General features: G+C 50.2%; 2 protein-coding genes across 8 annotated transcripts in view; both read right to left on the bottom strand.

Annotated features, from left to right (window-relative positions):
* Window positions 1-223: 223 nt before the first annotated feature.
* SYNE3 (spectrin repeat containing nuclear envelope family member 3) overlaps window positions 224-11700 on the bottom strand; it is an 88749-nt gene continuing 77272 nt past the window's right edge. For all 7 annotated transcript variants that reach the window (XM_082448308.1, XM_082448303.1, XM_082448307.1 and 4 more), the window contains one exon: window positions 224-590. In XM_082448308.1, the coding sequence (XP_082304434.1) occupies window positions 390-590 (201 nt within the window). In that variant the 3' untranslated portion in view covers window positions 224-389. The remainder of the gene's footprint in view (window positions 591-11700) is intronic.
* Window positions 731-11692, bottom strand: LOC309654407 (uncharacterized protein). Its single transcript, XM_082448311.1, has 2 exons — window positions 8836-11692; window positions 731-8675 (listed from the first exon to the last, which is right to left on the bottom strand). The coding sequence occupies exon 2, from the start codon at window positions 3137-3139 to the stop codon at window positions 2375-2377; it is 765 nt and encodes a 254-aa protein (XP_082304437.1). The 5' UTR covers window positions 3140-8675; window positions 8836-11692; the 3' UTR covers window positions 731-2374.

Below are 11700 nucleotides of genomic sequence, written 5' to 3'. Positions count from 1 at the left end.
CCTGTTATTGTTCCTGCTTTCCAGGGCTGACTGCAGACCAAGGCCAAAATGCCACAAGATCCCACTGGACAAAAACACTGCTGGGAATTTTCCCAAAGACAAATAGAGGTCATATATGAAATCATACATACTGAGCATTTACATAGACAGCATATAAAAGTGCTATGCATTATTCCCTAGTCCCACATAGTACATGTTTAGTATAAATAGACTAAGACAACACTGTAGAAAAAGTAATTTTGTTCTGGGAACATCAATACAGTATTTACATGGATGCAGCCCGGCAGGCTCTGGCCTGCCCCTCTTTCCAGTTTCCCCAGCATCCTCCGGAGGAGCCTGGGGCACATGGAAGTTTGGAGAAGAAAGTCCCCCGAGCGCCGCCGGGGGGGCTAGGTGGGTGGGGGGCCGTCGTAGCGGAGCATGAGCGTGAAGGAGCGGGCAAAGTTGTTGGCCAGCGTGCAGCTGCGGTCCTCTTCCCTGACGGGAAGCAGGAAGAGCAGCAGCAGGAAGAGAAGCAGCAGCAGCTGCAGGGGGAGCGCCACGCAGCACACCTTCCGGCAGAGGGAGCCGAGCCCTCGCCACCGCTGGGTCTGCAGAACCAAAGCAGGAGATGTGAGTGGGCTCCGGATGAGAGTGGGCTCGGGAGGAGAGGGCTGGGATGACCCAGGAGCGGCAGTGGCTCCGGGTGGACTCTCCAACCGCATCGGCCTCAGTTTTCCCATCTGTGAAGTGGGACTAATGTCAGTTCTGCCGGCAACAAAGATCTCTAGTTTTCTCAAACCACTCAGAAAGGAAGAGGATAAAAAAGTTACAGGCTTTGTCCATGATTACATAAATCTTTGCCAGGTTATAAGAGTCCTGGGTGTGAATCTTAAGAAGGTCACTCAATCTCACTAAACTTCAGATTTCCATCTATAAATAGGGGGAATAACGGCACCTACCTGATAGAGTTGTTGTGAGGAGTCAATGAGACAGAGCCTGGCACACAGTAGGTACTCAAAGCTGCTGCCGTTATTATTATGCATCATTACTATGATCAACATCTTTGGTGCATGTGTTTGGCCAATGGGGTGAAGCTACCATCTGTGGGATTATGACTGAAGACCTCTAAGTCAGAATCCCGCACAGGCAGAACCATACAGCGGCACTGCAGGGCCCCAGTTGGCCTCGGATAGCCAGTTCCCCTCTGGCCCCGCCACGTGCCCCAGTGTGGAGCCCCCCTCTTCCCAGGAAACAGGGGTGCTGGTGGAAAGGGGGCTGCCCCCTCACCCATTACAAGACACATTACAAGACACATTCATGGGGAATGTAAACCATTTGAAGATGACCTACTTCTGGGTCAGGGTTTCATAAGTAGCAGAGCAGCTCCCTTGCTGCAATCTACTGAACATCAGCCCTTGACACAGGGTTTGAAAAAATAACAATAAAAGAAAACAAAAATTATCACCATCTAAATCATGGTCACCACCGTCACCACCATAATCACCATCATCAGCATCACCACCATGTTCATCACTGTGTTCTTCATCATCACTTTCTTCACCTCCTCCTCCTCTTCCTCTTTCTTCTTCTTTTCCTCCCTCTCCTTGTTCCTCATCAACATCTTCATCATCAACACCCTCAATATCACCTGAAGGCCAATCTCACAAGTCCAAATGTCTAATGGGTTTCTTTGCTGTGATGTCCATGAAAGCAGCCAAAGGACATTCCCTAAATTCTAGAGGGACTGGCTGGGTTGCAACTTCATGGGAGTGCAGAGCCAAGAGCCGGCCACCCAGTAAAGTGGAGGCCCCACAGTCAAGGTACAGCACGGTGCAGGGCAGGGGCCCAGTTCTCAGGAGCTTGGCCGACTGGGCTCCAGTGAAGACTCTGTCGCACACTAGCTACGTCAATAACTTCTCTAAGCCTCAGTTTCCTTCTCTGCAAAATGGGGATAAAACACCTACCCCCATTTTCCAGGTTGTGGTGAGGACTCAAAACAAAGTATATTTACACACCAATTAAAAAGTATATGTGCTCTTGGGACTTGCCTGGTGGTCCAGTGGGTAAGACTCCACGCTCCCAATGCAGGGGGCCTGGGTTTGATCCCTGGTCGGGGAACTAGCTCCCGCATGCCGCAACTAAGATCCCGTGTGCTGCAACTAAGAGTCCACATGCCACATCTAAGAGTCCACATGCCACAACTAAGAAGCCTGCATGCCGCGACGAAGATCCCGCGTGCCGCAACTAAGACCTGGCGCAGCCAAAGTAAATAAATAAATACACAAATAATTTTTTTTTTAAAGTATATATGATCTTATTACCAGTACTATTATTATAGAATATACCTACTGGCTCCCTGAAGAACCAAAGGTTCACTTTCCAGGGTACCAAGTCAAGTGATGATAATGATAGTGATAGTGATGATGATGAGGAGGGTGATGACAGTAATGATGATGATGATGATACTGATGATGGTGGTGAGGATGAGGATGATAGTGATGATGATGATGGTGAGGATGAGGACGATGATAGTGCTGATGATGGTGGTAAGGATGATAATAATAATGATGATGATGATAGTGATGATGATGATGATGGTGAGGATGAGGATGATAGTGATGATGATGATGGTGAGGATGATGATGATGATAGTGGTGATGATGGTGAGGATGAAGATGAGGATGATAGTGATGATGATGCTGGTAAGGATGATAATAATAATGATGATGATGACAGTGATGATGATGATGATGGTGAGGATGAGGATGATGATAGTGGTGATGATGGTGAGGATGAAGATGAGGATGATAGTGATGATGATGCTGGTAAGGATGATAATAATAATGATGATGATGACAGTGATGATGATGATGATGGTGAGGATGAGGATGATAGTGATGATGATGGTGGTGAGGATGATTATAATGATAGTGATGACAATAGTAATAATGATGATGGTGAGGATGATGATGATGATAGTGATGATGATGGTGAGGATGAAGATGAGGATGATAGTGGTGATAATAGTGGTGATGATGGTGGTGAGGATGAGGATGATGATAGTGATGATGACGGCGGTGGGGCTGATGCTGAGAGGAACTATGCAGGTGTTTCTGCGAGGTTCTGACCTGAGCACTTCTCTCTCTCTACCTCTCATACCTGAGTCACCTCACCCACTCTCCTGCCCCAACTATCTCCTCCAGGTTGATAACACTTGACCCTATGCCTCCAACTTCAGGTGTTCTCACTCACCAAAGACCCTAGACACTGATTTTGTAAAAACAGACTTCTTATAACCCACACAATGGAGAAGCACTGCTGGCTGCATTTATCTCAGCAGTGACTTCAGGAGTGTGTGTGTGTGTGTGTGTGTGTGTGTGGGCATGGGTGGGTGGGTGTGTGATAAGTCATTTAAATAGCTGAACGATGTCCACAGAGGAGACAGGATCTTCCCACAGCTGCCAGGCTGGATCAGACCTGGCTGCCACGTGCTCTTACCCACCTACTCGACTCATGTAGCAATGCCTCAGTCTCTGGGGGCTCTAACTTGACCCTTTGACACTTCATGTTGACTTTGCCCGATTCCAAATCTCTGACCCACCCAGGAGAGGGAAAGAGGGTGAGGCAACATGTAGGCCCCCCCCTAGCCTGGGTTCACACCACAACTGAAAACCTGTAATTAATGGTCTCCCAAGTGGAGATCTGTGTCTAAGGGTCCTGTTTGCCTCTCCTTTCTCAGAGCTAACACTTTGCTTATTTAAGTGAGGAGTTGTGCCTTGGCCACGATCCTCTGGGGAAAACAACTCTGAAGGTCCAAAGCATGTTTGCATTTACAAGTGTTGACAAGGGGTGATCTTTTTCAAGGAGTCCTGCTGCCGGCCCCATGTCTATTCACACAGAGCCCCCATCTTCATTTTGAGGGACCTGTATTCTAAAATGCCCTTTAAAATAGAAGACACACTTTAATACGATTCTCAAATGCTTAGAAAACAAACGTGCGCGCGTGTGCACACACACACAAATAGGCATGAACTACTGTCTAAGAAGCCAACAAAGAAACTGACAATCTCAGCTCTTCCCAGATCTGGGAGCTTCTCTGTGCCTCAGTTTCCCCATAGAAAGTACTACGTGTGTTCTGCCCCGTTAGACCTATCCAAAGAGAGAAGGGACTTCCTCGGGAAGTGATAAGCTCCCCATTGCTTAGGGTGTGGAAGCAGAGCGTTGATAGCACATGGTGGTGGGGAGGAAACAGGTGATGCTGCGGAGGGTGATTAACTGCTTGAGTCCTCCAATATCTCCCACGAACCTGAGACTCTTCAGTTTTGAGGAGTTCAGGCAAGATGAGTTTATCACAGTAAATGTGATCTAATCTTCTGCCATTGATGAAAAAGGATGTGGGGGAAAGAAAAGGCTTGGAGTCCTGGGTTCTAACCCTGGCCCTGTCACTTCCCAGCTGTGTGGCCTAGGACAGGTCACTCAGCCTCTCTGAGCCTCAGTGCCTCCATCTGTCAAGGCAAAGGGAGACTGACACCTGCCTGCCAGAGTCATAAGGATAAATAGGGCAATGCATTTTACGCTCAACATGCAGATGATGAGCCAACATGCCAATGGTCCTTGGCAAATACTCATTCCTTTACTCCTCCAACTGCCCAGGGCAGATGGGCAGCTTCTACTAGACCCCTAAGCTTCCCCCTGCACCTAGGGGGGCCAAGAATCAGACACTATCCACCTCCTCAGCCCCATCAAAAAGGAAGACACTGCTCTCCCTAAACGCCATCTCTTGGCCCCTTAAAGGCCCTCACATCCTCCTGCCACAGGGCCTTTGCACAGGTTATCCCTCCTGCTGGAAGACCCATTTCCCTCCTTTCTCCAGTGCATCTGGTTATCTCCTACTGATCATTCTAATCTCAACTTGTGAGTCGCTTCCTCGGGGGAACCTTTCCTGCCTCTAAACCACAAAAAGCCCCATTACACATTCTCATGGCACCAATACCTTTCCTTTGGGTTACCACTTAAAGTCTGTGTTCCCCTTGGCTCCTTGGAGGCAGGGTCTACATTAGTTTGGTTCATTGCTGTATCCTCAGCAATGTGCAATAAATATCTACTGAAAGAATGAAACAATGAATAAAAGGCTCTTTCCCTTCCTGTGCATCTGGCCACCTGCTCCTCCCTCGGTGCCTGTGGTGTGACCACGCAGACACTCACTGACCTGTCTGTGAACTGTCCACGCCGTCCTGATGGCTCCCCCAGAACATCTGGGCTCCACACATTAATGAACAACACTGAGCACACCCCAGTCCGGCGCTCAGCTCGTCTCCTCACTCACGGGCTTCCTGAGCTCCTGCCCAGCTCTGGGAGGTACCCTGTGCCCATTTCTCAGAGGAAGAAACTGAGCCTACAGGAAATAACCAGCCCAAGGTCACATGGACAGGCTCAAATTGCCAGCACAGCTCCACAGCCAGCATCTTCCCACCATCCCATGTGGCATTTCTCATAAGTAACAGCAGCAACAATGACAAAAGTCCCCCTGGGCCTCTGTTGAAGCTGGTCCCACCCTGACCCAGGGCCCTGGGTATGGAAGTCCCACGGCAACACCACTTGGGCTTGCAGGGTCTTTCCCAGGAGCTAGTTTGGTCTCATTCTCCAGCACAAAGATGTTTCCAGGCCAGCGCCAAGAGCTCAAGGTGATGGGCAGGGGCCAGCTTTTCTCTGGCTATTCAGGATGGACCAGCACCAATGCCCCTCACTAGACTCTCACTTAATGAGTTCAGTCCCTGAAGGTCCCTCTGACAGATGCCAAGCCACATGCTGGCTGGCTTGCTCCCACTGGCTTTCCTCAAGAACCCCCAGCAGGGGGCTGCGTCTCCTTGACTGCTACAGGGAGTCTCAGGACATCACAGATCTTGGGCTGGGCCCTGCTCACAGCACCTTGAATATCTTCGTCACTAAGTTCTTGGTGCCTAAGCACTGCGTTGGAGCCCACACTCACTCCCCAGGCATGCTCAGAGGCGGCGGAGAGCTCCCACCCAGGGATAGAAGGGCAGAGGCTGGGGTGGGGCGGGGTTAATGTTATCTCCTCGCTGGGCCAGCCCTGCGTGAGATGGTCAGGCTACAGAACTGTGTTTTTCCAGCCCCCTGGCTTGGTTTTGGGGAGGATAAAGATGAGACGGTCTGAGCTGGCTTTTTGGAGGTGGTTTGGTGATTGATGGGAAGAACCTCTGGATGAAATGATCGGACTGAGGGGTGACCTTATTATTACTCAAGAGAGGACAGAGCCCCATTCAGCAGCAGATGTATGGACACAAGGCCCCCTTCCCTTCCCTTCCTTCCCTCATCTTTGCTCATCTTAGATCCATCCATGACCAGGCTCTTTTGAGTCTAGGACAGAACCAAGGTCAGTAAGGGTCTAGGGTGACCCAGAGGCATCCAGCTTGGAAGACTGGGTAGTGAGGATGCTTTGCTGATAGGGGGACCGGGGTTTGGCTGGACACAGGGAATACAGGGAGGTCAGCTTTAGACACGCTGAGTCGAGGAGTCTCCCGGGTAAACATCCCACAGGCTTGGGCCTTGGGACTGAAGCTAGAATGAGACCCAGACCAGCAATGGACCAGAGAGAGAGAAAGGCCTAGAGTCAGGGAACAAAGGCACGGCAGGAAGGAACTGCTGGGGAGTGAGTGAGTCGTGAGAGGGAAAGAGGCCCTGGAGAACCCGGTGGATGTGACCGTGTAAGAAAGAGGCGCTGTATTTCCAGGGTCTCTGAGCAGTTGGTTCTTAACAATTATAAAAGAAATGAGAGCAGTTTCACAGGCGAGAAATTTGCCAGTCACCACCTTCATCACGTGATCAGAATCAGCATCACCAATATGGGGGTGTATCAATATCACATGTCTCCCAATAAGATGCACTAAGAACACAGCATCACTTGTGGGATATGCTTTCCAGAAATGCAGAGCAAGGAAACACTGGGGAAACCCAAAGTGAGGGGCATTCTACAGAATATCTGGCCTGTACTCAAGAAGGTCAAGGTCAAGAAAAACTGAGGACTGGTCCCAGCTTAGAGGAAACTAAAGAGGTGTGATGACTGAATGTAATATGCGATCCTAGGTTGGATCCTGGACTGCGGAAAAAGGCTATAAAAGACTGTAAACGGTACATCCCTACAATGGAATGTTATTCCGTGTAAAAGGAAATGAAATATCAGCCACAAAAAGGCATGGAGTAAACTCAAGTGCCTGTTGCTAAGTGGAAGAAGTAACAAGATCAGTGGTTGCTGGGGCTCTGGGGGAGGGGAGGGGGATAAAGAGGAAGAACTGGGAGACGGTTAAGGCAGTGACACCATTCTGTATGGCACGGCAATGTCATCACACATTTGTCAAAACCCATAGAATGTGCAACACAAAAAGTGAACCCTAATGTTAACTATGAACTCTGGTTAATAGTGATGATTTTTTAAAAGCATAGCTATTGAATGAATAATAAAGTGAACTAACAAATGAAAAGAAAAAAAAAAGCATAGCTATTGTGAGAGAAAGTTATTGCCTAACGTGGAAAACTCACTAAGAGATTTAGTGAGTTCTGAGATTTGGTCTTACAATATTTCTTCTGCTCTACCATGCTGAATGTAAGGTGCAGCACTATCTTACACACCGCTAAGAAAGAAAAAGACCCAACAACCAAGACGGAGCGTCTGATTGGAGAGCCCACGTAATGCCGGGGCCACACGGGGCTATGCCTTCAGGGTCAAGGGAACCGAGGGTTAATCCCGTCCCACCGAAAGGGGAAGCAAGGAAATCCCAGGTCTTATCTTGGCACTGGGTGCGGGCAGGAAATAAAGTCTACCCTGAGAATTTGAACCTCCCAGAGGTGGGTCATCTAAATTGACACAATCAGTGTGGTCCAATGGAATACAAAACTCAACCTCCAAGGAGAGATTTTAATTTAAAGAAATCTCAGGTGGAAAATGTCCCGGGTGGCGGAAAAAAGTAAGTCTCAGTCTTCTCTTGGAAAAACTAGATTGTAATAGGTCACCTGCATTCCAGAGAGGTGAAAATGTGAATAATTACGAGTCTAAAACCTGTGAAATATGGGCAAGTGAATAAAGTGCCACTCTCGAGTCTCTCACCATCTGGACCCATCTCGCAGAGGCCACAGCATGGGAGGCCCAGGAGGAATCTGCCCTCCACACCTGCACACGGGCGTGTGGCGCTGCCTAGTTCACGCCGGCAAAGGCAAGCATTGGCAAATCTGCCCCTCAGCTAACAGGCTGTCTCAGGTAGGACCGCTTCCCTGCACCGATGCAGGAATTTAGTCGACTCACAGCCCAACAGCAGCTCGAAAAGCAATGACATTTTATGTGTCTGACTGCTTCAAGCAGACATATCCGGTGGCACTGAGCTGGCAAGTGTGTAGGCAGCTGCAAATTTAATAAATCTTAATTATTCTGTTTATATAAACAAGCAGGCTGAAGCCACTGACGTAGCTGGAGCTTTCAGTGGCTTGGTGCGCGGAGAGAAAAAAGTGTGGAGAGCCAACTGCTCATAAATAATTAGCTTTGGGGCAGGGTTGGTTTTTTTTTCCCCCCCTTTCCTTTGGACTAAGAATAGTATATGGAATGTTTTTAAGTTGGCAAGATTACAACCTCGGAAAACAGCACCTATTTTCTACCTGTCAGACCTGCGTGTGTATGTGCAGACCTGCGTGTGTATGTGCAGACCTGTGTGTGTATGTGCAGACCTGCGTGTGTATGAGCAGACCTGCGTGTGTATGAGCAGACCTGCGTGTGTATGTGCAGACCTGCGTGTGTATGTGCAGACCTGCGTGTGTATGAGCAGACCTGCGTGTGTATGTGCAGACCTGCGTGTGTACGTGCAGAACCCCACACACGCATGTGCGCACCCCTCCCAGCCAAACAACACCAGAGCCGCACCAGCGGGAGGATGCCCCCCACTGCTCCCCCCAGAAGTGGCATTATACCTCTGCCATCGGGAAGGGAAGCAGAGGCAGGGACTGCAGACCTCTCCTCGGTCCTCATTTACATGGCAATTAAGAAAAAAAAAAAAATGGTCATGAAGAACCTAGGGGCAAGACGGGAATAAAGACACAGACCTACTAGAGAATGGACTTGAGGACACGGGGAGGGGGAAGGGTAAGCTGTGACAAAGTGAGAGAGTGGCATGGACATATATACACTACCAAATGTAAAATAGCTAGCTAGTGGGAAGCAGGCACATAGCACAGGGAGATCAGCTCGGTGCTTTGTGACCACCTAGAGGGGTGGGATAGGGAGGGTGGGAGGGAGATGCAAGAGGGAGGAGATATGCGGATATATGTATACGTATAGCTGATTCACTTTGTTATAAAGCAGAAACTAACACAACATTGTAAAGCAATTATACTCCAATAAAGACGTTTAAAAAAATAATAAAATAAATAAATATTAAAAAAAAAAAAAAGAATCTGCTGGTTTACGATAAGAACGATTAGTTCAGCGGACCCGCATTTTATTGCTTGGAAAACCCTGGTTAAGTGACTCGCCAACGGTCACACACACTAATGGTGGATGCTGGACTCAGATCCAGAGTGCACGGCAGCGGTTCTCAAAGTCTGGTCCCCAGGCCAGCAGCATCTCACCTGGGAGCTCGATGGAAATGCAGATCCTAGGGCCCCCCCAGACCTAATGCCTCAGAAACTCTGGATGTGGGACCCAGAAACCTGTGCTGAAACAAGCTCATATAAAGGAGCCCCAGACGGCCTCTGTAGATTGGCTTCCGAGCTGCTTGCTTCTTCACAGGGGGTCCATAAGCTCAAAAGCCAGCCAGAACCAAACTCAAACTTTCACACATCCATTTGTTTTTACATGAAGCCTGAATAAGCAGATTTTTTTTAGCCATTTAGAGCCTGCCTGCTTTGCATATCCCACGAAACTGTGCCCAACGTGGGACAGTCATAGATAAGATCAACCCTGTAGCTGTAAAGACCTCAAGCCACTGCTGTCCTCCGGCGGTCCCTGGCCAGAGACTCGACATCGGGCGGGCAACACCAGCTGTGGGTGTGAGCCTCTCTCCCAAAACCCTCCACCCAGCCCTCCCCGAGCAGGCCTTTGCTCTGGTGAGCTATCCCAAGTACCTAAAACAGTGCTTGGTACAAAGTCAGTGCTCAGTACATATCTGTGAAATGAACGAATGAATGAACGAATGAGGAGCCGGCCAGTGAACGCAGGGTTGTGAACACTCCACATGAACCCGGTTTCAGGCTGCCAGGGACCTGAGTCTGCACTGGAGGGCCAGTGTCAGCCAGCCAGGCGTCCCCCTACTCAAAAGCACCACAGGACCCAGACAGGACTGCCCCTGGACTCTGGCCTGGGAGCTACATAGATGGGGGCTCCCAACCAGAGTGGCTTCAGGAGCAGGAGCTGGAGACAGCCTGGACGCCGGGCCCTGGGCCCCCCTGCGCCACCAGGAGTCACAGGCTGGGCTGTGTGAGCCACCCTGCCTTCCTGATGTGCTCCCCTACTTCATGAGGAGACCCTCTGTTCTTCTAAATTAGGGGGGAAACCAGGGCTTCTGGGTCTCCTCTAAAGAACGAACAACAGTTCACATGATCTTCAAAATTCATTCATGAAGTAAATAAAGTCGGCACTGATGGTTCCATTTTACAGATGGGTAAAGTAAGCCCCAAGAGTCAAAGCAACTTGCCCAAGGCCGCAAAGCTGGTGGACGCCAGGCCCAGAGCACAGCACTGGTCTTGTGACTGCCCCAGCCGGTCCCGGGGACACCTGCTGTCCCACAGATGGAGACATGAACACCAGCTGGAGACCAAGAAGTCCAGGTGGACAGAGCCCCTGGGAACACAGACTGCAGGGCCCGAGAGATCTCGTGGCCCCGGGGCTCTTTGGAGCAGAGAGTGCTGCAGGCTCACGTCATGTGCCAACGCTTGTCAGGACAAAAAGCGTGCTCTCAGAAAAGGTGGCACTGGGGACACCCATTTACACTGGGATCTTCCAGAAGTGGGGAGAGCCTCCAGCCCCCAGGGATGCTTTCTCCAAGGCACAGTGTGGATGGTTAAGTGTGGGCTTAGGAGGCAGAGGCCAGAGGCCACTCAGGAGCTGTGGGCCTTGACTGGACATGTCACTCCGATCTTGCCTTGCCTTGTTTTCCTCATGCTTAACATGGCGGTAACGATGCCTGCTGGGTGCCTAGGGGACAGTTAAGTGAAACGCCCTCACCGCGATTTGGCACAGAACGTCGCACACACTGGATGGTCAACACGTAGCATCTACAGTAATAATTCTTATTCCTCATTATTACTATGATTACTGCTGTTAACTGTCGTTGCTTTGGCCTGCAAGCCCCGCGGGAGGGGCTCTGAGCGCTTCACCCCTTCCTCTTTTGTCCCCCCCGGATGCCCGTCTACTACTCAGGTGGCCGCGAGGTCCAGTGACCAGGAATGGTCCAGGTTTCCTGGGACCGTCCCAGTTTACGACTGCTGTCACGGCAGTGTCCTTGCTCACTCCTCCCGTGTCCTGTCACAGCTGAGAACTCTGTGCACCCCTGAGGGCAAGGACCCCCGGGGCCCAGCACAGTGCAGCCCAGAGCCGATTCCCCAGAAACGTCCCTCAGACCTCATGGAACCTTCCAGAAAGCCCAGGGGTCCTGCCCCAGCGTCACAGGCCCGCCAACCCTCCAAACACCCTGGCCTCTAGCTGTGTGGAAGAGATGG

The sequence above is a fragment of the Balaenoptera physalus genome (genome assembly GCF_965194825.1).
Source record: "Balaenoptera physalus genome assembly, chromosome: 2".
NCBI classification, from domain to species: domain Eukaryota; kingdom Metazoa; phylum Chordata; class Mammalia; order Artiodactyla; family Balaenopteridae; genus Balaenoptera; species Balaenoptera physalus.
This window is presented reverse-complemented; position numbering and strand designations above follow the sequence as displayed.

Coding starts and splice junctions, on each gene's coding strand:
- LOC309654407 (XM_082448311.1), bottom strand. CDS start 3,139: ATGAGAGGTAGAGAGAGAGAAGTGCTCAGGTCAGAACCTCGCAGAAAC.